This window comes from Chiloscyllium plagiosum, unplaced genomic scaffold (assembly GCF_037043375.1).
Source record: "Chiloscyllium plagiosum isolate Xiang-an unplaced genomic scaffold, Cpla_swu_hap1 HiC_scaffold_27, whole genome shotgun sequence".
In the NCBI taxonomy this organism is placed as follows: Eukaryota; Metazoa; Chordata; class Chondrichthyes; order Orectolobiformes; family Hemiscylliidae; genus Chiloscyllium; species Chiloscyllium plagiosum.
Genome location: NW_028270165.1, coordinates 91,546,019 through 91,573,850, shown reverse-complemented (window position 1 = coordinate 91,573,850; position 27,832 = coordinate 91,546,019). Strand labels below are relative to the sequence as shown.

At 47.4% G+C, this 27,832-nt stretch overlaps 3 protein-coding genes across 13 annotated transcripts in view; 1 reads left to right on the top strand and 2 right to left on the bottom strand.

Annotated features, from left to right (window-relative positions):
* The window catches only part of LOC148145003 (endogenous retrovirus group 3 member 1 Env polyprotein-like), a 467,418-nt gene that overhangs the window by 290,983 nt on the left and 148,603 nt on the right, over window positions 1-27,832 (top strand). The gene's annotated exons all lie outside the window — the stretch shown is intronic.
* LOC148145005 (uncharacterized) overlaps window positions 1-27,832 on the bottom strand; it is a 162,643-nt gene that overhangs the window by 18,833 nt on the left and 115,978 nt on the right. The gene's annotated exons all lie outside the window — the stretch shown is intronic.
* Window positions 4,454-27,832, bottom strand: part of LOC148145001 (uncharacterized) — a 197,924-nt gene continuing 174,545 nt past the window's right edge. For 4 of the 8 annotated variants that reach the window (XM_087975581.1, XM_087975580.1, XM_087975579.1 and 1 more), the window contains exon 3: window positions 4,454-6,441. In XM_087975581.1, the coding sequence (XP_087831707.1) occupies window positions 5,067-6,035 (969 nt within the window). In that variant the 5' untranslated portion in view covers window positions 6,036-6,441 and the 3' untranslated portion in view covers window positions 4,454-5,066. Of the gene's footprint in view, window positions 6,442-14,691; window positions 15,035-15,114; window positions 15,487-27,587; window positions 27,751-27,832 lie in introns of those variants that run through there. The other 4 variants (XM_087975578.1, XM_087975584.1, XM_087975582.1 and 1 more) reach the window with 4 other exon arrangements.

Sequence of the window (27,832 nt, the reverse complement as noted above, 5' to 3'; positions counted from 1 at the left end):
AACATCACAGTGTCATGCAACCGATGCAATATTTGGAACAAACCTGGACCGCTGTTGAGTCTTTCATCTTTTGGAAGGGGTTGCAGGTTTTAGTTCATCAATATATAAATTCCAGAACTTTAGATCAGATTCCCTACAGTGTGGAAACAGGCCCTTCGGCCCAACAAGTCCACACCAAACCGCCGAAGAGCAAAACACCCAGCCCCATTCCCCGTCACCTAACACTACGGGGCAATTTAGCTTGGCCAATTCACCCTAACACGCACGTTTTTAGACAGTGGGAGGATACCCGCGCAGACGTTGGGGGGGCTAATTGAACCCGGGGCTCTGGCGCTGTGAGGCAGCAGTGCTAACCACAAAAAAAACATGAAATTTTCTGTTTTTCAGCAGCAGCTGCATCCCAGGAGTGGGGAGTCACTGATTTGAGGTTTTAAATTTGAAGTCAGACAGCAGAGGTTCCTGGGAGAGGAGGGACGACTTATTTGTATTTCCTTCTTGCTGTATCAGTCAGTGGGTACTGTTGAGGGGGGAAAACGACCTACCAGGGGTATGCACTGGGGCCCAGGTCTCTGGCACAGAACTGTCCCTGTTGCACCAGAAGGGAAGGAAGGAAACGAGAAGAGTGTTCATCTTTGGGGACTCAATAGTTAGAGGATCAGATAGAAGGCTTGTTGGGAATGAACAAGACTCGCGGTTAGTGTGTTGCCTCCCAGGTGCCAGGGTGCGTGAAGTCTCAGATCGTATCTTTGGGGTCCTGAAGGGAGAGGGTTTCCAACCCCAAGTCATGGTCCATGAAGGTACCAACAACATAGGTAGAAATGTGAGAAACAGAACTCACTCACAAATCAATCAGCCTGAGACAAAGCCTTCGAAACAAGAACAATTTATTATAGTCTTGCAAGTATCGGACACTTCTGCAATCAAGCAGAAATGCGCGCCAAAACAGAGCCTGTTAGCTTTCTTATTGAGTTTACAAGTTGCGGGATCAAGCCTCCCTTTTCCCATCCTATCATAAGCCAATTACCTCACTTGTCAGTTATTTTCTTATCTGGCCATCCTGCTGTCCTTGTCTGCATTCTTTGTTACAGCTTGTTCTTTTATCCAGTTTCTCTTTTCATACTATAAACTTTATTGTGAAATGCCCCTGTTGCTTCTTTTTATGGTCAACTACAACACTTTAAAGTTATTTCCCAGCTTAAAACTATTTTCTTTAAAAGACCCTCTATATTCATTAAAGTCTAAGCCTTAACTATGCGACAGGCTACAAGAATTCTGCGACCGTTTGTATAATGTTCCCCTTCACTTGCCCCCACTACACCCCCTCACCTGGTGGTGCTATTCGAGTGGGTTTAAACTAGCTCAGCGGGGGATGGGAACCGGGGGGCGTAGCTGTCGTACACAGGAGTATGAGAGTAGGAAGGACAGGGACAGGATTTCAGGGTCACAGGAATGTGCTGGCAGACAGCGAAGTGGTTTGAAGTGTTTCTACTTCAACGCCAGAGTATCCACAATAAGGTAGGTGAGCTTGCAACACGGATAGGTACCTGGGACTTGGATGTTGTGGCCATTTCGGAGACATGGAGAGAGCAGGGTGAGGAATGGATGTTGCAGGTTCCAGGGTTTTGATCTTTCATTAAGAACAGCCAAGGCGGTAAAAGAGGGAGAGGCGTGGCCTTGTTAGTCAAGGATAGTATAACGGTGGCTGACAGAACTTTTGATGAGGACTCATCTACTGAGGTAATGTGGGCTGAGGTTAGAAACTGGAGAGGAGAGGTCACACTGCTTGGAGTTTTTTTATAGGCCTCCGCAGAGTTCCAGGGAGGTAGAAGAGAGGATTAGCAAAATTATTCTAGGTAGGAGTGAAAGGAACAGGGTGGTCATTATGGGGGACTTTAACTTCCCCAACATTGACTGGAAATGCTTTCACTCTAGTACGTCGGATGGATCAGTTTTTGCCCAGTGTGTGCAGGAGAGTTTTCTGACACAGTATGTCGAAGGGCCGACAAGAGGGGTGGTCACTCTGGATCTGGTGCTTGGTAATGAACCAGGCCAGGTGTTTGATTTAGTGGAAGGTGAACACTTTGGAGAGAGTGACCATAATTCAGTTCGGTTTCATTTAGCGATGTAAAGAGATAGGAACATGCCACAGGTCAAGAGCTATCGATGGGGCAAGGGCAATTAAAATGCAATTAGGCAAGACTTAGGATGCATAGAATAGGGTAGCAAAATGCAGGGGATGGGAACAATTGAAGTGTGGAGCTGGTTTAAGGAAAAGATATTGTGTGTCCTTGATAGGTATGTCCCTGTCAGGCAGGGAGGAAGTGATAAGGTAAGGGAACCGTGGTTTACAAGAGAAATTGCATCTCTTGTTACAAAGAAGGAGGAGGCTAATGTGTTGATGAGGCAAGTTGGTTCAGATGAGGCGATGGAGAGTTACAGATCAGCAAAGAAGGATTTAAACAGAGTTAAGAGCAATGAGAGGACATGAGCAGTCTTTAACACATAAAGGAAAACCCTAAAGCTTTCTATAGGTATGTGAGGAATAAAAGGATGATTAGGGTAGGAGTAGGGCCAGTCAAAGACAGAAGTGGGAAGTTGAGTGTGGGCCCTGTGGAGATTGGAGAGGTGTTAATGAATATCTCTCATCGGTCTTCACTCAGGAAAAGGAGAATATTGTAGAGGAGAAGAATGAGGTACGAGATATTAGACTCGAAAGGATCGAGGTTAGTTGCACACAGGTGTTATCAATTCTAGAAGGAGTGAAAGTAGACAAGTGCCCCGGACCGGATGGGATTTATCCAAGGATTCTCTGGGAAGCAAGGGAGGAGATAGCAGAGCCTTTGGCTTTGATATTTGAATCGTCATTGTCTACGGGTTTAGTTCCAGAGTGGAGGATTGCAAATGTTGTGTCCTTGTTCAAGAAATGCAGCAGAGATGACCCAGGTAATTATAGACCAGTGAGCCTTACTTCTGTTGAAGGAAAGCTTTTGGAAAGGAATATTAGAGATAGGATTTATAATCATCCAGCAAGCAACAATTTGATTTCAGATAGTCAACATGGTTTCATCAAGGGCAGATCGTCTCTCACAAACCTCATTGGGTTTTTTGAGAAAGTGACCAAGCATGGAGATGAAGGTAGGGCAGTTGACGTGGTGTACATGGACCTCTGTAAAGCCTTTGATAAAGTTCCACATGGTATGCTGTTGGAGTAAATGCAGAGGCATAGGATTGAGGGTGATTTAGCAGTTTGGATTACAAACTGGGCTTTCTGAAAGAAGTTAGCGAGTGGTGGTTTATGGAAAATATTCAGCCTGGAGTCCGGTTACTAGTGGTGTGCCACAAGGATCTGTTTTGGGACTACTGCGGTTTGTCGTTTTTTTAAATGGCTTAAACACAGGCATAAGTGGATGGATTAGTAAATTTGCAGACGACACTAAAGTCGGTGGAGTAGTGGACAGTTTGGAAGAATGTTACAGCTTGCAGGGGGACTTGGATAAACTGCAGAATTGGACTGAGAGGTGGCAAATGGAGTTCAATGCAGCTAAATGTGAGGTGATTCACTTTGGGAAGAATAACAGGAAGGCAGTGATCTTGGAGTCCATGTACATAGATCCCTGAAAGTTGCCACTCAGGTGGATAGTGCTGTGAAGAAGGCATACGGGGTGTGAGGTTTCATTCGTAGAGGGATTGAGTTCCGGAACCGCAACATCATGCTGCAACTATACAAAACGCTGGAGCAGCCACACTTGGAATATTGTGTATAGTTCTGGTCCCCATATTTCAGGAAGGATGTGGGAAGCATTGGAAAAGGTGCAGAAGAGATTTACCAGGATGTTGCCTGGTCTGGAGGGAGGGTCTTATGAGGAAAGGCTGAGAGACTTGGGTCTGTTCTCATTGGAAAAAAGGCGGCTAAGGGGGGATTTGATAGAGATATATAAGATGATCAGAGGATTAGATAGGGGAGACAGTGAAAGACTTTTTCCGAGGATGGTGACATCAGCTTCCCAAAGTGAATCACCTCACATTTAGCTGCATTGAACTCCATTTGCCACCTCTCAGCCCAATTCTGCAGTTTATCCAAGTCCCCCTGCAACCTGCACAAATTGAGGGGTGACAGATTTAAGACAGATGTCAGAGGCAAGTTCTTTATGCAGAGAGTGGGAAGGGCGTGAAATGCCCTACCTGCTAAGGTAGTCAACCCTGCCACATGAGGGAAATTTAAACAGTCCTTAGATAAGCGCATGGTTGATTTTGGGATAGTGTAGGGGAACGAACTGAGAATAGTTCACAGGTCAGCGCAACATCGAGGGCCGAAGGGCCTGTTCTGCGCTGTATTGTTCTATGTTCTTTGTTCTATGTTTTAAACTTAGTGCAGGAGGCTGAACGAAATGAACAGTTTTAAATGAAAAACCTCTTGGAGCTCAAAGCTTTCAATGAGAGTCTGAGCCCGGTGGTAAGTTCAGGGTAACCTTTATTGCAACCCAACTTTGTTACAGCTTCAGATCCCCCCAGCAAAAAGGCAGGGAAAAAGTATCTGCTTTTTGAACACCTCAAGGTCAAAGTACACACACCACACCTCCCCTCCTCCCCCTGCCACCACACTTCCCCTCCCACCACGCTGTCTTTGCTATTGGCCAGCACCAAGTTGTCCCTTTGTAATCGGATCCTTGGTACAGCCATAACCCGGAGAAAGTATTGCCTCACTCAGCAATTTCAACCCATACCCTGTCTCCAAGTAAGTTTCTCCCCGCTCATTTGCCAGGAAGGGGCAGTGTAGTGTCAACCAGACTGCTGTGGGTCTGGAATCACGTGTAGGCCAGACCGGGTAAAGGATGCAGCTGGAACGACTGAGTGAATCCTTTCCCACAATGGCGGTTCCCTTCCCTAACAAGGGAGAGAGTGAATCAGATGGGGGCTTTCTCCCCCGCACCATCCCCTCCCTGAAACGGTCTCATCATTTCTGACCGAATACCAAATCTGCCATCTGTCGTGGGGGGATTCGAACCCGGGTTTCCCCAGAACCGGGTTGAGAGTCCAATCTATATTGGCACTCGGCCGTCACTCCTTCAATCCCCCTGTGATGGCACGTTAACTCGCTGGTGCTTCTGCAGGTTGTAGTCGTCAGTGAAGCCCTTCTCGCACTGAGAGCAGGAAAATAGCCTCTCCCCTGTATGGACCCGCTGGTGCCTCAGCAGGTGGGAGGCCTGGGTAAAGGCCTTCCCGCACACAGGGCAGCTGAAGGGCCTCTCCCCCGTGTGGACCCGCCGGTGGGTCTGGAGGTGGGAGAAGCAGTTGAAGCCCTTCCCGCACTCGGGGCAGCTGAAGGGCCTATCCCCCGTGTGGATACTCTTGTGGCTCTGCAGGTTGAAGGAGGTGGTGAAGCCCTTCCCACACTGAGAGCAGGTGAACGGCCTCTCCCCGGTGTGGACACGCTGGTGGGTCAGCAGGGTGGAAGATCTGTTGAAGGCCTTCCCGCACTGAGAGCAGCTGAAGGGCCTCTCCCCCGTGTGGATCCGCTGGTGCTTCCGCAGTTTGAAGGAGTAGGTGAAGCCCTTCCCACATTGAGAGCAGGTGAACGGCCTCTCCCCTGTGTGGATCCGCTGGTGGGTCAGCAGGGAGGAGGATTCGCTAAAGGCCTTCCCGCACTCAGGGCAGCTGAAGGGCCTCTCCCCCGTGTGGACCCGTTGGTGCTTCCGCAGGTTGGAGGAGCAGGTGAAGCCCTTGCCACACTGAGAGCAGGTGAACGGCCTCTCCCCGGTGTGGATCCTCTGGTGGATCAGCAGGGAGGAAGGTGTGCTCAAGGCCTTCCCGCACTTGGGGCAGCTGAAGGGCCTCTCCCCCATGTGGATCCGCTGGTGGGCCAGCAGTTGGGAGGATGTGCTGAAGGCCTTCCCGCAGTCGGTGCAGGGGAATGGCCTCTCCCCAGTGTGACTGCGCCGATGAGTCTCCAGGGCAGACGGGAAACGGAAGCCTTTCCCACAGTCACCACACTTCCACGGTTCCTCCACAGGGTGGGATTCCTCAGGTTTCTCCATGGCCACAGCTTCAGCTGCACACAAACACGTGCAGAGCCCTCCCTGCCGTGAAATCCCCTTTCCAGGCCGTATAACTGTTTCAGGCTCCTCGCACAGTGCGCTGCAACAGTGGGGTCTCTCGTCCAGTCCCACTGATGCGGAAAACGTCCTCAAACAGGAACCAAAAAGCGTTGATCCCTCTCATAGAAATCACACTCAAAAATCATTGTTGTCCTGATGGATTGAGTGACTGTCAGACATTGACATCAAAGTGAGGACTGCAGACGCTGGACAGTCAGTCGAAAAACGTGGCACTGGAAAAGCACAGCAGGTCAGGCAGCATCCGAGGAGCAGGAGAGTCAATGTTTCGGGTATAAGCCCTTCATCTGTTGATTTTGAAACTTCAGTCTTCAGATTTTCAAATACTCTGCAAAAAGAGATTACAAAAGTCATGACTATCAGTGCAGGGTAGAAATTCAGAACAAGCAATTCTACTTTCTGTGGAATATTCTTTTGTTATTCCACAAAATTGAAAGCACCATCCCACTCTCTCTCCCCCCCTGTTCTCACTCCGTTCTAACTAAATCCCCTGCAGGTGCTGATTCAGGATCTTACAGGGGCAGAAAAACCCAAAGCATCAAGACTGACATCTCTCTGAATTTTGGATAACTCCACCTGAAATTAATATCTTTCACAACACTGGGATCCTGCTGAGAGTGAGCAGGTCTGATTGTGGGAAGCAAAAAAAAGTGTCCATTCAGGGTGAACCTGCAATGCAGCTTCTTGAGGAAGGACCAGACACAAAATGGTTAATGACCCCGAGAAGGTGGGAGCAAAATGAGACATCAAGGCGTTAACACCAACACATTTCAGTCAAACTCTTCTGCTCCCAGTCAGGGCAAAACATGCTCTGAAAGTCCAGCCTTCACAACCACACTTCTGCTTCCACTGAAGACAATGAGAGTCAGACAGCGCAGAAACAGACCCTTTGGCCCAACCTGCCCAGATATCCTAAATTAATCTAGTCACGTTTGCCATCACTTGGCCCCTATGGGGGCTGGGTGCTGGCAGCTGGGACTAAATTGGGTTGGCTATCTTGTCAGCAAGGACGAGTTGGACCGAAGGGTCTGTTTCTGTGCTGCACATCTCTATGACTCCAGTTCCATTTGCCATCACTTGGCCCTGACCCATCTGAACCCTTCATATTCAGATGCCCGTCCAGGAGCATTTTAACTTGTCATCGTACCAGCACCCACCACTTCCTCTGGCAGCTCATGCCATTGCTCAAGCGACTCCACGTTGAAAGTGTCTGTTCTGATGCACCAGGTGACATCAGGATAATCTCAGATCGTTCCAGATCGCATCGATACTCAGTCAGTGGCTTTCCCAATCAGGATGTTGTACGTGATCAAACAGGTCAGTGGGTAGGCGATCCCCCACCTCTTAGTTCAAGTATCTCTACAAGATCTCCCTTGCTGGAGGGTCCCTTGGAGACTTCAACTGGACTTCATTGAGTTGCAGAAATGAGTTGAGTTGCTATAAATATGTTTTTCTTATTGCTGATGTCTTTTCGAAATGGATTGAAGCCTACCCTCCTCCTAACGCTACTGCTGAGACTGTGGTGTAGATTTTGTTTCAGGAAATAATTCCCTGCTTCAGTATACCTGCGAGCATTAGCTCGGACAATGGACCACACTTTGTAGGTAATATTAACGGAGAACTCTGTTCCCAGCTTTGTATTTGTCGGCAACTGCATGGTGCTTATCATCCTCAGGCGGCCGGACTTGTTGAATGTTTTAACCAGGCTCAAGACTAAACTTGCCAAATTAACGGCCGAGTCTGGCCTCTCCTGGTTATGCTAATCCCTGTGGCCTTATTCCAGATGTGATCCATGTCTGTGGGCAAGACACGACTGTCTCCAGCTGAGAGTCTCTCTGGTCACCCCCTCCGTACCCGTTGGAACGATTCAACTCCCTTCTCAGTCCACTTCCACCACATGACCGAAGCAATCATTGGTTATGTTCTTGCTCTAACTAGTGTTATGCGTGCCTTTCACTCCCAGGAGCGTGCGGCCTACAGTGATGTTCCCTCCCTTTCAGCCTTGTCACGGGTAGAGCCTGGTTCGTTGGTGCTCATCAAGAACTGGACTGGCAAAGGTCTCCATCCTCGTTGGAGGCCCCTTCCAGGTTTTCCTTCCCACCCCTACAGCGGTCAAAGTCGCTGGGTGCTCAGCTTGGGTCCACCTGCACCATTGTAAATTGATTGACCGCACCAATCAAAAGTGGGGAAGAGGAGGAGAGAATCCTGGAATCCCAACAAAAGGAGTGGACCCTGTCCAGTTGGGTTTTTGAATCTTGCTGTTGTTCTAATGTTAATCATATTACAGATACTTGAACTAAGAGGAGGGACATGTGGGGCATCGCTTATCTCCTCACCTTTCTGATCACGTACAACATCCTGATGGGGAAAGCCACTAAGTATGGATGCAACCAGGAATGATCAGAGATTATCCACCACCCATGCTGAGAAGATTCATCCAGTGCACCGGACCAGACGCCTTTGACGTGTGGAACGTGATGAAGATTGATTATTGCAATGGACTCTTACATCAGAAAGACCAGATGGTCCATCTAGACAGTAGAAATCAGTGGGAGTTACCATGTCATTACCATGTTTTTTTTTATTTTACCTGTAGAAGCAAGCCTAGTGCGGATAAAAATAATCAACCCCGTTATTATGGTAAATATTTTAAGGACACGCAGGAACACCATCCCATTTTGCAGGACGGGCCGACTCGAGAAAAGGGAAGCCTGATAGGGGAAACTCCTCAATCCACAAAGAACTTATTGATACAGGCCCACAGAACGCTCTACCAGAGGCAGTAGTATGTCACTCCTCTCTATCAGGAGATGACTTACTTGCCCCGTCCCCAGTCCCCGATTCCATTCTATTCATCAGACTTCCTGCTGCCGACCCTGCGAAGAGAAATATCACTTTCCAATACCTCCGGTCTGTGTATACAAACAGCTGGTGTAACACTGGCTGGGGTACAGTAGGACTTATGTGGCACATGGACCTGGAATGGAACCCTTCCCTCGCGCATTTATAGGCCTTTTCTCTTTTCAGAACCTGATACTGTCACCAAGACCATGTACAATAGGTCTAAGGGAGAGCCACTTGGCCCATTTTTTACAGCGCTCAAGCAACTCCTCTTGCAAAACATCAACCCTTTACTCCTGTAGAACTGACCAGACTCCCTGCTGTAACATTTCAGTAACCGATTTTGCCAAACTCTCCCTAATATATACCAAACCAGACTATTATTTCTTCAGCTAAGGTAAAGCTACCAATTTCCTTGTCCTGGATGGCAAAGATGTCCCTCATAAGGTCACTATCAGAGCCCATGTTCCCACAACAGTACCTTGTCCTGGCCAGTGGACAAGTCGATGGAACCTCCATCTGAGGAGGATGCAGTGGTCGGTCTCAGCCAACCTTGCTCCACCTGGAAGGATCCCAAGGGACTGGGTGACAATACAGGACACCCGATAGGCTGGGGAATCCAGAGTACCCTGAGGTTGGAAGGATCGGCAGGGGTGACAAGTCAACAGAACCGCAATTCTCTCTTTGACGGCCTGACCTTTCGAGGAAATAAGACTAAAGAGGCTCTGGAACAGAGTAAACTGGGATTATCAGACCTGTGTCTTTTACTCTATGCAGAATCGGTATGCCTTAGACTATATACTCCCCCAGGAGGGTGAGGTCTGCACCATTGTCCAAGATAAATGCACTACGGGTATTCCCGATCTCACTGGCAATATTACTAAGATACAAGAAGAGATCCAGGCATTCCTTGACTGAATGACTGAAGGAAATGTGTTGCTGGAAAAGCGCAGCAGGTCAGGCAGCATCGAGGGAACAGGAGAATCGACGTTTCGGGCATTAGCCCTTCCTCAGGAATGAGGAAAGTTGGTCCAGCAGGCTAAGATAAAAGATAGGGAGGAGGGACTTGGGGGAGGGGCGTCGGTGGTTGGGTTGATTGGTCTGGGTGTCCCAGAGGTGTTCCCTGAAACGCTCCGCAAGTAGCCGGCCCGTCTCCCCAATATAGAGGAGGCCACATCGGGTGCAAAGGATGCAATAGATGATATGTGTGGAGGTGCAGGTGAATCTGTGGCGGATATTGAAGTTTCCTTTGGGGCCTTGGAGGGAGGTGAGGGGGGAGGTGTGGGCGCAAGTCTTGCACCTCCTGCGGTTGCTGGGGAAGGTGCCGGGAGTGGAGGTTGGGTTTGTGGAGGGTGTGGATCTGACGAGGGAGTCACGGAGGGAGTGGTCTTTACGGAATGCTGATAGGGGAGGGGAGGGAAATATATCCTTGGTGGTGGGGTCCGTTTGGAGGTGGCGGAAATGGCGGCGGATGATGCGCTGTACATGGAGGTTAGTGGGGTGGTAGGTGAGGACCAGTGGGGTTCTGTCCTGGTGGCGGTTGGAGGGCCGCCTACTTGCGGAGCGTTTCAGGGAACACCTCTGGGACACGCGGACCAACCAACCCAACCACCCTGTAGCTCAACATTTCAATTCCCCCTCCCACTCCACCAAGGATATGCAGGTCTTTGGACTCCTCCGTCAGACCACAGCGAAACGACGGTTGGAGGAAGAACGCCTCATCTTCCGGCTAGGAACCCTCCAACCACAAGGGATGAACTCGGATTTCACCAGTTTCCTCATTTCCCCTCCCCCCAGCCTGTCTCAGTCAAATCCATCAAATTCAGCACCGCCTTCCTAACCTGCAATCTTCTTCCCGACCTCTCCGCCCTCACCCCAGTCTGACCTATCACCCTCACCTTGACCTCTTTCCACCTATCACATTTCTGACGCCCCTCCCCCAAGTCCCTCCTCCCTATCTTTTATCTTAGCCTGCTGGACCAACTTTCCTCATTCCTGAAGAAGGGCTAATGCCCGAAACGTCGATTCTCCTGTTCCCTCGATGCTGCCTGACCTGCTGCCTTTTCCAGCAACACATTTCCATCTCTGATCTCCAGCATCTGCAGACCTCACTTTCTCCTGAATGACTGAAGGGACCAGTTGGGGAAACTGCAGATCGGGCTGATGGTACAACTGGCTTATCAATTTAGCTATGTCTGTTTGTTGGTATTGGTATTGTTAGGTATTTAATTGCTAGGCTTATGAGGTCCCTTAGTGATATAGATTTGCCCCAGAAGATGCTCCTTTTGCGATCCGATGGCTCACCCACACGTGTCGATGGTAATGATAAATATGACCAGATGAGCTGCGAAGATGGTGGTGCCGCTCTACAGGATGTTGATGGCTGGACCACCTTGAAGGGCATTCGTTTGGACTAGCCTTCTCTTTCAGTGATCGTGGTGCAATCAAAGGGAGGCATGAGTGTGTGGGCATCTGGGTGATAAAGTCTATAGCCTTAAAACTTGTCTTTAAACATTCAGACTAAAATGTAATGCTGAATTATTGAATACATTTACTGCACTAGAAAATAAACAGGCAGGAAAGCTCAGAAAGAGGGCAGAACTTAAAGATAGGGACACCTGGGCTCACCAAGTGATAACAAGATGCTGTGAGGCAATTAAGAACGTTTTCCTCAGCATCGGTGAATCTGTATGAACAGGACCCCAAGTGATAACATTCACAGCCGTTCCCTTGTGAAATGAATGATCGTCTTTGAATCTGACCCTGAAACAAGACTCGGTACTATCCATAGCTTTGTAATTAATGGTTGGATCTTGTCCATTATAACATATTCTTACTACCCCTTGCAAGCGGGGCTTTCACAAAATAAATCTTTGCTGGCGTGAGAGTTCAAAAGGGAGAGACACAGACAGACACAGAATTGAATTGCATTTTGGGACTTTATGATGAGAGGTTTTTATTCCAGGCTTCCAAAGAGTGCGATCTCCAGGACAAACCAAGAGAGAGGCTTTACAGGTCTGAGTCCACAAAGGATTCCCTGGGCTGCATCAAATCTCCACTTTAACATGGGAGGTAGGACAAAATGGCTTCTGCTTGGCTCACTCAGTCAGAACTGAGTCAGGCAGATACTCGTGACTCAGAACAAATAAGGATCCACAGACTAGTGTACATCCGGTGAAAAAAAATTGCAAATGCAGAAGTAACAAATGTAAACCTAACCATTAATCGTAGAAATTACAGTTTAATCCTAACCACCAGACAGAACAAACACGATTCCAAAAACAGGTTGTCTACAAGAAATTATGATAGATGGACGCCACAGTGGTTAGCACTGCTGCCTCACAGCGCCAGAGACCCGGGTTCAATTCCCGCCTCAGACAACTGACTGTGTGGAGTTTGCACATTCTCCCAGTGTCTGCGTGGGTTTCCTCCGGGTGCTCCGGTTTCCTCCCACAGTCCAAAGATGTGCAGGTCAGGTGAATTGGCCATGCTAAATTGCCCATCGTGTTAGGTAAAGGGTAAATGTAGGGGTATGGGTGGGTTGCGCTTCGGCGGGGTGGTGTGGACTTGTTGGGCTGAAGGGCCTGTTTCCACACTGTAAGTAATCTAATCTAATCTAATTAGATTAGATTCCCTACAGTGGGGAAACAGGCCCTTTGGCCCAACCAGTCCACACTGACCCTCCGAAGAGTAACCCACCCAGACCCATTTTCCCTCTGACTAATAATGTATCAAACACTATGGGCAACTTAGTATGACAAATCCACCTGACCTGCACATCTTTGGACTGTGGGAGGAAACCGGAGCACCCGGAGGAAACCCACGCAGACACGGGGAGAATGTGCAAACTCCACACAGACGGTCACCCAAGGCTGGAATCGAACCTGGGACCCTGGTGCTGTGAGGCAGCAGTGCTAACCACTGTGCCGCCCTCGGCTAAGTCAAATGTGCGCGAGGACATGGCAGGATCTGATTGGTTGTTACTATGTGATCATGCTCAATGTCTGACTCTAAACAATGGACATAAGTTCTATCCAAACTCTGTAAAAAAGTCGGCGGATTCTTTTGGCACACTAGAAGTACTCATCGGTGGCCCCGTGGTTCGCCCTGCTGCCTCACAGCACCAGGGTCCCAGGTTCAATTCCAGCCTTGGGGGGCTGGCTGCGTGGAGTTTGCACATTCTCCCCATGTCTGCGTGGGTTTCCTCCCACAATCCAAAGATGTGCAGATGTGGTGAATTGGCCATAATGTTGGGTGCATTGGTTAGAGGGAGATGGGTCTGGGTGGGCTACTCTTCAGAGGGTAGGTGTGGACTGGTTGGGCCGAAGGGCCTGTTTCCACATGTTGGGAATCTAAACTAATCCTTCTGTGCTGATCAGAGTCTACTGACCCGGCTGTATCAAAGAATAAACTATTGTTTGTGTGATTGACAAAAGAGTCATTTCCAGGTGTGTTTATTGACCAATCCCAGAAATCCGAAGATCCGGACAGCAGTCCAGATCAGAACAACCAGACAGGAAATGGTTAATATCCCCAGAATGTGGGGAGCAAAATAAGACACCAAGGCATTAACACCAACACCAGGGAAAAACTGAACATAGAGACGTGACAAACATTAGTGGCAAGCCAGAATCACAGATGTACAGCACAGAAACAGTCCCTTCAGTCCATGCTGACCAGATATCCTAAATCAATCTCGTCCCATTTGCCAGCACTTGGCCCATGTCCCTCTAAATGTTTCCCGACATATATCCATCCAGATACCTTTTAAAAGGTTGTAATTGTACCAGCAGTCACCACTTCCTCTGGCAGCTCATTCTTTACACACACCACCCTCTGTGCATAGGAGTTGCCCCTTAGGTATATGGTGAGGGTGAGATTTAAAAGAAACCTATGAGCAATCCCAGATCAAAGATCTTGTCTGTTTACGCTCGCCATGCCCCACATTATTTTATACAAGATTGTCGGGTCACCCCTGTGGGATATAGTTAAAGCAGTGTTACTTCTGCAACCATAATTGCTTCTGCGAGGTAAATGAACTAACGCCAGTGTATAATTGTTTCAGCCAAGAGTGGAGTTAACAAGAATGAAAGCAATGTGAAGGAAATATATAATTACTTTTGTATTAGCTAAAATGTGCATACAAGAATGAAATGTGCCTGCAAACAATGGTAGATGTTACAAACAGATAAGGTGCTGTGAGGGGAGAGGGTGTAGGTTAAGCTAAATTCCTCTTACTAATAGTAATAAGCATCTGTTCCCTGCTTCTGCCAAAACAAAAAAAAAGCCACAATCAAGGAGGTCAGAAGGCTCAGTGTCGGCGAAAAATGGGAGGAAATGTTGCTTTCGCAAACAAGGAAGCAGCTGGCAGTGAGAGGATATACACTAACACTTTGTTCACGCACAAGGCCGGATAAGGCAAGAAATAGACAAGAGTAATGGGCGCCACCGGGAAAGAATGGAGGGACAAACCGATCTTTTGCGGGTCAGCTTGTAACATCAGGACGGGGGTAAATGGGAATGAGGGAAAGAAGCTGAATGTGCTGGAGCAAGGTGGAGGAAGGACAGAGGATGTAAAACCGGTTTGAAGCTGCAATGAGAAATATTGCATGTGCTGTACTTGTACCTGTTGCAGTTACTGGTGCATTTTAAACATCAAAACAGGAGATATCCAGCCCTCCCCCTTCCCAATCTCTATCCTTCAGTCCCTCCTCACCCGGGTAACTAAGACACATACCTGAGTTTGCGGAGGCTGCTCCCTCCCTGCATTCACTCCAGTTGCTACAAGTGACCAATTTCCCCTCCTCCCATCTCTGCCTCCCTCCCAGGATGAAGAGTCGGCCAAGGGGCGGGAGATTCACTTTGAAACTGACAGGGCCACTTCCGCCTTGTGACGCCACAAAGGATCTAGGGGCGGGGCGAGGAAGAGTGACGGTTCAGGAGGCGGGGCATGGCCAACAGCGGAACGCCGCACTGCGCATGCGCTGCGCCTGCAGCACACGGGGAGGAAAACACACTTTCCAAAAACCCCTCCCTTCAGAGAATCCCCAGAGTGTGGAAGCAGGCCACTCGGCCTCACCGACCCTCCCAAGGGTCACCCACCCACACCCATTCCCCTATCCCCATTGCTCTTCATTTATCCCTGAGTCATGCACCTTACCTGCTTAGCATGGCCAATCCACCCTAACCTGGGCACTATGGGTAATTTAGCATAGCCAATCCACCCTAATTCAACATGGCCAATCCACTTTTTATTAGAGTGGTGCTGGAAAAGCACAGCAGTTCAGGCAGCATCCGAGGAGCAGGAAAATCTTCGTTTCGGACAAAAGCCCTTCATGAGGAATAGAGGCAGAGTGCCTGCAGGGTTCAGATCCGAACTCTGCTGGTTTAAAGGTGGTCCGGAGTCTGTGTAGGATGAGTTGGTTACAGAGGCAGGCACTGAGGAAACAAACGTGGCTGTGGTAGCGAGTCTGTTTGAGGACATGGTCAAAGAGCCTCAGGGCAGAGGAAACGTGTTGGGAGTTGCAGTGGGAGATGGATTCCTTGAGATTCTTGTAGAGAGAGGAGGAAAACTTCTTCAAGGCAGGCATCCTTGCAAGAGGATTCACTGTAGGGTTAAAATCAACTAGGTAAAAACAAGGACTGCAGATACTAGAAACCAGATTCTAGAATCACACAACTCCAGGTTGTAGTCCAACAGGCTTCTTTGGAAGCAGTAACTGTTGGAGTGCTGCCTCTTCATCAGGTGGTTGTGGAGGATAAGATCCTAAGACACAATTTAGAGCAAAACAGTCCAGTGTCCTGCCACTGAAATGGTATATTGAACAAACCTGGATTGTTCAGTTTTCCACCTTTTCAAATAGGTTACAGGTCTCATTACAATGTAAATCACAGAACATCTTGTTGTCACCTTCAAGATAACAAGGTTTTATAGCAAAAGCTCAAGCCATGATTAAATGGCAGAGTGGACTCGATGGGCTGAATGGCCTTACTTCCGCTCCTATGTCTTATGGTCTTATCTCAGCTCAGACAATGCATTAAAGGTGTGAGGTCAGAGTCTGCCTGTATCCCAATCTTGAGTCAGACTGGTTCTGTTTCCAAAGTCGAATTTACAAACTATTATATGTATTGACTGCCTGCAGATTTTTCCTTTAAAAAATGCACATATATCTGCAAATATACATCTCTCCCCCCCCCACATACACAAGTTTGTTGGGTGAATTTGTTCTTGCAGAATTATGTCTTACTTTGCTCAAAAACTGCATGAATCCATGTAAGATTCTGTAAGTCAGTTTAACCATTGTGGCACAGACAGTCTCACACAGGGGAGCTCACACCTTCAATACATTATCTGGGCTAACGCGACACCAATTGGTAAAGTTCACTTGAGGATTTAACTATTTTAAAAGGTTTTGTGATTTACATTTGAAAGAACTGAAACTATCATGGTCATTCGAACAGATGAGAGACTTAACAAACAATCCGGGTCTTTTTCAATATATAATTTCAGTTACATCACACTATAAACTGTTGCAATAAATTCTGTGTCTTACAATCTTATATTCCACAATCCCCTGATGAAGGAGCTGCACTCCGAAAGCTACTGCTTCCAATTAAACTTGTTGGACAGAATTCCTCAAGTAGGGCACCATAAGAATCCTGGGAGACTGCTATTTCCTGTTTACTTCATAATGAACAAACATTAAGCACGATCGCCTATTTATTTCTCATTTTGTTTCATTTTTCTTGTTTAATTCCCTGCGATGATGTGGGAGAATTATTAGATTTGGGTCAGCCATTTGGTCACATATTAAAGCCTGGAAACCATTTTGAATCTCGGCTTAGTGCCTGCTTGCTAAAGTTTGTGTTTCCCAGGCTCAGCGGAGACGGTTGGCCTTGCAGCTGTGCTGCTTCCTGATAAACAAATTCTTTCCTGACATGGGGCTTTATTTCCATCCCCCACAGTTGGCGATTCAGGCAGGAGGTACCCTGGTCCTGCCAGGTCACCGGCCGATATCCTTTGAGAGATAAAATATAAAGGGTGATTGCTGCTTTTGTTGTGTCCAAAATAAAGAGGAAAGCTGGCCAGGGACAAAAGTGCTGTTAGAAATGTTGATACAATTCTCCCTACTCAGCCACAAGATACCAGTGAGAGAACTCAACAGGGTCCTAGCGTCTGGACGTAATACTGCTGAGAGCACTTGTGCTTTACAAAGTTAGTAATAATGAATTTGCTTACCCCAGGGTTATGAGAGGTGAAACCCTATTTGAATGAATTTGGCATACAGGACACATTGGGCAATTATTAAAGACTCTGTTGTATTTCCCTGGGTTATGGACTCATGCAGAGACACAAACAACTTGTATTGAAAAGTGTTCGATTTGCAAATGGAACAAAGGAGAGGTATATAGAGTTTGCACACTTGGTCAAGCAGCAATGTGTCACAGCCAGGATTTATGAGGCTCAACTCCCTAACTTGGGCTGCTCTGGAATGTGAGTGCCTCATTAGCCTTGGAAGGAAGGAAGGAATAAAGAAAAGCTGACAAACTGAGATATGAAGCAAGTTGGAAAATGTTACAGAGAGACACACACAGGCAGAAGTTTGCAGGAAAGTTAACACTTCATAATCTGGTTTCAATGCACATTAGCCTGGGTATGGTACTGATATCACAGGGGTCTCAAAAAGGGTACTCCCTCAATACTCAAACCAAAACATGGGTGCCCCCTGCTGGACTGGTTTGTGTTCATTCTTTGCTGCTGCCTGTTTCAGTTGATGATGTACATTATTGTTAACACTCTCAAACCTGGTGGCACCCAGATTTTCGGAAAGCAGCTTGGCAAAGATCTGAAGCGTGTTTAATTTGTAAACAAACAAGGTGCATACTCGAAGAGGGATGCCCTGTTTGTTAACCACCTCCTTGCTTGGTCGGCCTTTTTAAATTGTCTACAACTTGCTTATATAGTATCACCTCGCGTACATTGTTATGAATATTGTCTAATAAGAGTAGATGTATTTAGTAGCTGAATCAAAACCATCCCAATGACTGAAACAGCTGACACTGGATTGTTGGACAAGTGGGAAATATTTGCAGTTAACCAAAGCACTTCAAAGTTTACAGTCACGGGTACGTCAAGCTGAAGAATTAGGACCGGGGCATATTGGAGCCTGCTTCCTCGGGCAGAGAGTTCCACAGATACACTACTCTCTGGGAAAAGCAGCAGCCCTCACTTCCTCCTCCTCATCTCTGTCCTAAACCTACTCCCGCAAAGCATGAGGCCTAGTCTCAGCCACCAGCAGAAGTGACTGGATAGGGTAGTGCTTCATCCTCTCAGTGCAATGAATTCCCACTTTCCACCAAAATCCCAGATGTACTCACTTCGTTGCTTGCTGTCTCACAAATGAAAGATTTCATTGTAACTTCTTCCGGTCCCAGGAAGGGCAAAGCATCTTTGAAAGCTGCTCTGAAAACCCAGTCTTCACAACCACACTTCTGCTTTCACCGAAGATAGTTGGAGTCATACACCACACAAACAGGTCCTTCAGCCCAACTCGTCTATGCCAACCATATATCCGAACTCAATCTATTCTATTTGCCAGCATGTGGCCCATATTCCTCAAAACCCTTCCTATTCATGTACCCATCCAGATGCAGAGGGATGTGGGCCAAATGCTAGCAAATGGGACAAGATTACTTTTGGATATCTGGTCGGCATGGACGAGTTGTACCAAATGGGCTGTTCCCGTGCTGTTTGACTCTAATCTTCTTCGGTGAAAGCAGAGGTGTGATTGTGAAGGCTGAAGTTTCAGAGCAGCTTTCGGAGATGTTTTGCCCTTAATGGGAGCAGAAGTTACAATGAAATCTTGCATTTGTGAGACAGCAACTGAGTGAGTAAGTAAGTACATCCGGGATTTTGATGGAAGGTGGGAATTTGTTGCATTGTGGGGATGAAGCCCTACCCTATCGAGTCATTTCTGTTGCTGGATGAGACCAGGCCTCAAGATTAGGAGCAGATTTAGGACCGAGATGAGGAGGAACTGCTTTTCCCAGAGAGTAGTGAATCTATGGAATTCTCTGACCACAGAAGCAGTAGAGGCATTTTCACTCAGAGAGACCTTGGAGTGCAGATTCATAGCTCCTTGAAAGTGGAGTCACAGGTCGATAGGATAGTGAAGATGGCGTTTGGTATGCTTTCTTTTATTGGTCAGAGTATTGAGTACAGGAGTCAAGAGGTCATGTTGTGACTGTACAGGACATTGGTTAGGCCACTGTTGGAATATTGCGTGCAATTCTGGTCTCCTTCATATCGGAAAGATGTTGTGAAACTTGAAAGGGTTCAGAAAAGATGTACAAGGATGTTGCCAGGGTTGGAGGATCTGAGCTACAGGGAGAGACTGAATAGGCCGGGACTGTTTTCCCTGGAGCGTCAGAGGCTGAAGGGTGACCGTATAGAGGTTTATAAAATCAGAAGGGGCATGGATAGGATAAATAGACAAAATCTTTTCCCTGGGGTGGGGGAGTCCAGAACTAGAGGGCATAGGTTTAGGGTGAGAAGGGAAAGATATGAAAGAGACCAAAGGGGCAACTTTTTCACACAGAGGCTGGTGTGTGTATGGAATGACCTGCCAGAGGAAGTTGTGGAGACTGGTGCAATTGCAACATTTAAGAGGCATTCGGATGGGTATATGAATAGGAAGGGTTTGGAGAGATATTGTTTGGGTGCTGGCAGGTGGGACAAGATTGGGTTGGGATATCTGGTCGGCATGGGACGGGTTGGACCAAAGGGTCTGTTTCCATGCTGTACATCGCTATGACTCTAAACTCAATACACAGTTGAATGGGTATTTGCAATGGTAGGGGAATGAAGGGTAGTTGGGACAATGCAGGGAGGAGGAGCTGAGTTGATGGATAGATCAGCCATGATTTTAATAAATAGTGGAGCAGGCTGGATGGGCCAAATGGCCGACTCCTGCTTCTATTACTATGAAACTATAACCCTGCATTTCCCATGGCTAACCCACCTAACCTACACGTCCCTGGACATTCTGGGCAATTTAGCATGGCCAATCCAAATCAAGGCCAGTCAGCAGTATAGTGATGTGGAAAATGAACATCAGAGTGTGATAGAAAGGGACAAGGGGAGTAAATGTACCAGCAATCAAAACTGGATATTAAAGGTCACAAAAATTGAAACTAAAAACAGTGTGTCTGAATGTGTGCTGCATTGTAACAAAAGTGAATGAGTTGACTGCACACATTGAAGAGAATAATTATGATCCGAGACTCCTTACAGAGACATGGCTTCAGGGTGGCAAGGATTGGATCCTGAATATCAAGGGGATAGTCAGATGGGAAGCTCAGTAAAGGTAGAGGGTTGGCACTGCTAATCAAAGCACTGATCACAGGGTAGTCTGGTGTCACCTCGGATTTCAGGTCCTGATTTCTCTGTCCTCTGTTGATCTCCCTGTTCCCTATTACCCCTTCTGGAACAATAAAACATTCAGTAATCATGCCCCAACCTACAATCTCCCAGCCTGTCAACCATCCAGGCACAGAGTGTAGTCATAACAGGGAATTAAACAAGAAAAATGAAACAAAATTAAAAATAAATAGGTGCTTATGCTTAATGTTTGTTCATTCAGAAGTAAACCATAAATAGGGCTCTCCCAGGATTCTCATGGTGCCCTACTTGGGGAATTTTGTCTCCCTTCCATCTAACTATTAGCACCCAGCTATGATTTACAACAATATTTACAACAGAAGTAAGGCACCTGTTCTCAAATAGGCAGAGATAGACTGATGTCGATTTTTGTTTCTCTTTTGTGCAAACACACACACACGTCCATGGGGGTGAATTTGTATGTGCAGGTTCGGGGGGATTGGCTATGCCAAATTACCCATAGTGCCCAGGCACGTGCAGGTTAGGGTGGATTGGCCATGCTGAATTATTTTGTGCCCAGGGATGTGCAGGTTAGACGGGGTAAATGGAGAGCAACAGGTGTAGGGGAATGGGTGTGGGTGGGTTAACCTTCAGAGGGTCAGTATGGAGACTTTAGCCCCAGTGGCCTGCTTCCACACTGTGAGGGTTCTCTGAAGGGAAGGGGTTTTGCAAACTGTGACTCGCCTCTTGATATGTTGATGTCACAGCAGGGAAGTGGCCCTGTCCGTGAGTGAATCTCACTCTGTCTGGGCAACTCTTCATCCTGGGAGGGAGACAGAGATGGGGGGAGGGGAAATCTATTCACTTATAGCAACTGGAGTGAATGCAGGGAGGGAGGAGACTCCACAAACTCAGGTATGTGTCTTAGTTACCCGGGTGAGGAGGGACAGAGGGATCGACGTTGGGAAGGCGGGAGGAGTAGATAGCTTTTCTGTTTTAATGTTTAAAATGCACCCGATTCCCACCAGTAACTGCAACAGGTACAAGTACAGCACATGCAATATTCCTCATTGCAGCTTCAAGCCGGTTTTGCATCCTCTGTTCTTCCTCCACCTTGCTCCAGCACATTCAGCTTCTTTCCCTCATTCCCATTTCCCCCCACCCTGATGTTCCAAGCTGACCCGCAAAAGATCCGTTTGTCCCTCCATTCTTTCCCGGTTGTCTTTTGTGGGTTTTGAAAACTTTCCCAGTCCTCTGAGGATTGGAGTTGGGAGGTTACGTTGTGCACTCTCCAGGACATTTGTTTGGCTACTTTTGGAGTATTGTGTGCAGTTCTGGTCTCTCTGCTCGAGGAAGGATGTTGTGAAACCTGAAAGGATTCAGATAAGATTGACAAGGATGTTGTCAGGGTTTGAGCTGAACAGGGTGGAGCTGTTTTCTGTTGAGTTTTCAAAGGCTGAGGGTGACCCTACAACCGTTTATAAAATCATGAGAGGCATGGATAGGGGAAATAGAAAAGGTCTTTTCCCTGGATGGGTCATAGGTTCAGGGTGAGGGTGAGATTTAAGAGGAACCTAAGGGGCAACTCCTATATTCAGAGGGTGCTGTATGTAAGGAATGAGCTGCCAGAGGAAATGGTGATGGCTGGTACAATTACAGCACTTAAAAGGCATCTGGATGGGTATATGAATAGGAAGGGTTTAGAGGACATAGGCCAAGTGCTGACAAATGGGACTGGATTAATTTAGAATACCTGGTTGGTACTGATGAGTTGGACCAAAGGGTCTGTTTCTGTGCTGTACATCTCTATGACTCTGGCTTTCCACTAACATTTGCCACGTCAATAGGTCCACTTTCTCTCTAATGTCGGTGTTAATGGCTTGACATCTCATTTTGCTCCCACCTTCCTGAGGACGTTAACCATTTCGTGTCTGGTTCTTCCTCAAGAAGCTGCATTCCCGACTCACCCTGAATTGACACATTTTATTTGCTTCCCAAAATCAGACCTGCTCACTCTCAGCGGTATCCCAGTGTTGTGAAAGATATTAACTTTCAGGTGGAATTATCCAAAATGCAGAGAGAAGTCAGTCTTGACGTTTTTGCTTTTCTGCCCCTGTAAGATCCTGAATCAGCACCTTCAGGAGAATTAGCTAGAGCGGAGTGAGAACAGAGGGGGAGAGAGAGTGGGATGGTGCTTTCAATTTTGTGGAATAACAGAACACAAGAATATTCCATAGAAAGTAGAATTGCTTGTTCAGAATTTCTACCCTGCACTGACAGTGATGAGCTTTGTAATCTCTCTTTACGGAGTATTTGAAGATCTGAAGACAGAAGTTTCAAAATCAACAGATGAAGGCCTTATGCCTGAAATGTTGACTCTCCTGCTCCTCTGATGCTGCCTGACCTGCTGTGCTTTTCCAGCGCCGCACTTTTCGACTTTGACTCTCCAGCGTCTGCAGTCCTTATTTTGACGTCAATGCCCGACAGTCACTCAATCCATCGGGACCACAACAATTTTCAACTATGAGTCTGTGAGAAGGAACAAAGCTTTTTGATTCCTGTTTGAGTAGATTTTCAGCATCAGTGGGACTGGATGAGAGACCCTACTGTTGCAGCGCACTGAGTGTGGAGTCTGAAACAGTTATATGGCCTGGGAAGGGGCTCCACACGCGTTTGTGTACATCTGAAGCTTCAGCCATGGAGAAACCCGTGGAATCCCGCTCCGTGGAGAAACCGTGGATGTGTGGCAACTGTGGGAAAGGCTTCCGTTTCCCATCTGCCTCGGGCGGATTCCTCGGGTTGGGATTTTTGCAAATGGTGCAGGGACTGCTTTCGGCTTGGCCCCACCCCATTACCCAGACACCTTACCCCACCCCCTCGTTCCATTGTTGATGTCACTACGCAGAACTGGTCTTGAGGGGTTCAGAGTGAAACCCCCTGCCTCTGGGCAACTCTTTATCCTGTGGGGGGAGTAAATGAACTTTTGTATCTCTTTTCCCCAGGTTTGGGGGTAGGGGGGAGTCCAGAACTAGAGGGCATAGATTTAGGGTGGTGGGGGGGGTGGAAGATTTGTGAGGGACCTAAGGGGCAACCTTTTCACGTAGAGGGTGGTGCGTTTATGGAATGAGCTACCAGAGGAAGTGGTGAAGGCCGATATAATTACAGCATTTAAAAGGCATCTGGATGGGGATATGAATAGGAAGGGTTTAGAGGGACATTGGCCAAATTCTGGCAAATGGGTCACTAGGTTAAGTTAGAATATCTGGTCAGCGTGGACTGAAGGGCTTGTTTCCATGCTGTACAACGCTATGACTCTATTTCTACATAGTCAGAACCAATATCACAAGACTAGGAACAGGCCATTCACCCCTTCCAACCTGTCCTGAGCTGTGGTTAAACTGCATATAATTCAGTGCAAGTTTCAGAAAGGTTTCAAAGGCTCTTAAAAAATTTAACATGCTTTCAGACTTCAGCTATGTTTCTGAATATATCAATTTAGGTATTCTTAATTGTAAAGATACGCGTATCTAGTGAACACAGCCCACACCTCCTGGTGCTGCCAGGAAACTTTACAATGGCGATGAAACGATGTAGTACCTGCACTCACAAAAAATTTACAATTTCTAACGATACTAGCTACTCATTCACTGCTCCATCTGATACACGACATTGGGAACTCAGTACAGGAGGCTGCAAAAAATGAGCAGCTTTAAAACAAAAACCTCTTGGAGCTCAAATCTTTCAATGAGAGCCTGAGTCTTGCAGTAAGTAAGTTCAGGTAACCTTTATTGTGACCCAACTTTGTTACAGCTTCAGATTCCACCCCCGCACCCCCCTCACCAAAAAGAGGTAGAAAAAGTTGCTGTTTTTTTTAAATAAGCAGCTCAAGGCCAAAGCGCTCACACTGCCACCCCCTCCACCTCTCTTCCTCTACTATTGGTCAGCACCGAGTTGTCCCTTTGTAATTGGTTCCTTGCTACAGCCGTAACTCAAAGGAAATACTGCCTCACTCACCAATTTCAACCCATACCTTGATGCCAAGTAAGTTTCTCTCCACGCATTTGCCAGTGGAGGGGTGGGGGGGGGCGGTGGAGGGGGGCGGTGATGGTGGTGAGGCAGGGCACAGTCAACCAGACTGTTGTGGGTCTGGAGTCACGTGTAGGCCACACCGGGTAAAAGGAGATAGCTGGAAGGACTGAGTGAATCCTCTCCCACCACGACAGTTTCCTTCCCTAAAAAGGGCGTGAGTGAATCTGATGGGGGTTTCACCACCTCCAACCCCCGAAAATGGTTTCACCGTTAGATTCTGAAAGCTGAAGGGCCTTTCCCCAGTGTGGAGCCGCTGGTGCCTGAGCAGGTTCGAGGAATTCCTGAAGGCTTTCCCACACTCGGGGCAGTTGGGAAGAGTGTCAATTCAGGGTGAACCTGCAATGCAGCTTCTTGAAGAAGACCCAGACACAAAATGGTTAACGTCCCCGGGAAGCGGGGGAGCAAAGTGAGACATCAAGGTATTAACATAGACACCAGAGAGAAACTGAACGTAAAAATGTGGCAAATGTTTGTGGAAAGCCAGAGTCACAGATATACAGCATAGAAACAGACACTTGGATCAAACTCTGATGCTGACCAGATATCCGAAATTAATCTAGTCCCATTTGCCAGCACTTGGCCCATATCCCTCTGAGCCCTGCTCCGGACGGCGGCCGTCTGGTCCGCAGTGCGCCTGCGCAGTTTGCAAAACATCTTCCCTTCCGAGAAGCTCCATCGTGTGGAAGCAGGCCAATCGGCCCAGGGAGTCCACACCGACCCTCCAAAGGGTAACCCACCCACACTCATTCCCCAATCCCTATGGCTCTGCATTTAACCCTTACTAATGCACCTAACCTGCACATCCTATGGCTAATCCACCCTAACCTAGACAGATGCCAGCCAGACATCCTAAATTAACGTAGTTCCATTTGCCAGCATTTGGCCCATATCCCTCTAAACCCTTGCTATTCATATAGGCAGATGCCTTTTATATTGTGTCATTATGCCAGCCTCCACCACTTCCTCTGGCAGCAGGTTCCATACATCCACCACCCTCTGCGTGAAAAAGTTTCTACTCACTTCCCAATTCCCCATTCACCTTAAACCGATGTTCTTCTCGTTCTGGACTCCCCTATCCTGGGGAAAAGACCTTGCCCTGATCCATGCCCCTTATATATTTTTATAAGGTCACCCCTCAACCTCTGATGCTCCAGGGAAAATATCCCTGGCCTATCAGCCTCTCCCTGAACATCAAAACGTTCCAACTCTGCCAACAAGCCTTATAAAAGTTTTTCTACCCCTTTCAAAGTTTCACAACATCTTTCCTATTGCAGGGAGACCAGAACTGAATGCAGTATTCCAAAAGTGGCCTAACCACGTGTCCTGCACCACAGCAACAGGACTTCCCAAATCCTGTACTCAATGCTCTGACCAATAAAGGAAAACATACCAAGGTCTCTTTGTTCTGCAACACTCCCCTTAACTGTGTAAGTCTTGCCTGGATTGCTTGACCAAAATGCAAACCTCACATTTCTCTAAATTAAAGTCCACCTGCCACTCTTTGGCCGATCAGCCCATCCGATCAGTTCTGATTTATCGCTTTTTCCTCCCTTATTCCAGAGAAGCTGAAAATCTCCATCCCACACACTCTCCCTCCATTCTCAGTTTGCTGAACCTAATCCCTGCTCTACCTCATCCTGAAGGGTCTGGTTCATGCTGATTAACAGGCCTGCACTCACCAGGGGCGGGGCGGGGCGGGGGAATCTAATTGAAACATACATAATACTGAACGACATGGATATTGGAAAGATGTTTCAATTGGTAAGAGAGACTAGGACCAGAGTGCCTTTTAGAATGGAGAAAAGAAAAAACTTCAGCCAGAGAGTGGTAAATCTATGGAATTCCTTGACACAGAAGGCTGTGGAGGCCAGGTCACTGAGGATATTTAAAACTGAAATAGATAGGTTCTTGAGTATCAAGGGGATCGAGAGGTATTGGGAGAAAGCAGGTGAATGGGGTTGACAAACTGATCAGCCACAATTGAATGGTATGAGCAGACCTGATGTGGTGAATGGCCAAATGTCTGCTCCTGTCTTATAGTCTCTTACTGTCCTGGACATAGTGAGAGAGTTGGGAGCAGGAGTAGGTCAGTTGGTCTTTCGAGCCTGCACCAGCTTTGAACAGATCATAACTAGATAATAATCTACCTACATCTAGGTGGACAGGCTGGGATGTTTTCAGTGGAACACAGGAGGTTGAGATGCAACATTATAGAGAATTATAAAACCATAGATGAGGTAAATGGCAGGTGTCGTTTCAAGATTAGGAGCAAATTTTTAAGGTGCGAGGAGAAAGATTTTAAGATAGATATGAGGAGCACCTTTTTCCTTTGAGAGAGTGGTTTGTGTGTGGAATGAATGTCCAGAGGAAATGGTGGATGCAGGTACAGTAACAACGTTTATAAGATGTTTGGATAAGGACATGAATAGGAAAGGTTCGGAGGGATATGGGCCAAACACAGGCAGGTGGAACAAGTTTAGTTTGTGAACATAGTCAGCACGGACTAGTTGGGCTGAAGGGTCTGTTTCTGTGCTGTCTGACTCTGTAACTGTTCTATACTGGTCTTGAAACCATTTTCTTGCCTTCCCCCAGAAACATCCACCTCTTTGTTGTTCAAAAATCAGAGGAGTTCAGCCTTGAATATATTTAATGACACCCACCCCCCCCACCCCCCCGAACAGCAGGAAGGCATCCCCACTTCTGAACTCAATTCCTCTTGCTAATATAACACTTGCCTTGCTGATTGCTTGCTGCACTTGTCTCACAACAGGCAGTGACTGGTGTAGGAGGACGCTGAGGCCCCTTTGTACATCCACACGGCATTCCCGATGAAGGGCTCGGGCCCGAAACGTCGACTCTCCTGCTGCTTGGAAGCTGCCACACTTTTTGACTCTGATCTTCAACACCTGCAGTCCTCACTTTCCCCACATCCCAATATATCTCCATTTAAACAATGCACTTCCTTTCTGCTGTTTTTTCCCCCCACAGCAAAGGCTATAACTTCACACTGTGGGACTGTTTTTGCCAATTGAGACACTGATCTGGATCAACATTTCCTGAGTCTGATCCTCCCTGGATTCACTGCCTTTACATCCAGTTGCTGCGAGTCAACAATCGAAGCCCACAATGAAATAAAGAAATGGAAAAGAGAGTGCGGTACTCACAATGTTAAACAGAGGAAGGAAGTTGTAGTCTGGAGTGAAGCTCAATCTTCTTTCAGAGAGAGAGGTGCAGCAGCTTCAGAAGCTCGTGGGACAACTTCCGCATTCAGACAATAGTGGATGTTCTCATTGGCAGGAGGACTACCCTACTTCCGGTCCTCCAAGGCTCCCCATTAGCTTCTAAAGAAGGTCGCGCCCCGTTGCAGCGGACAGCTAGGAGCATGCGCCGTTCTTGCTGACACCGAGGA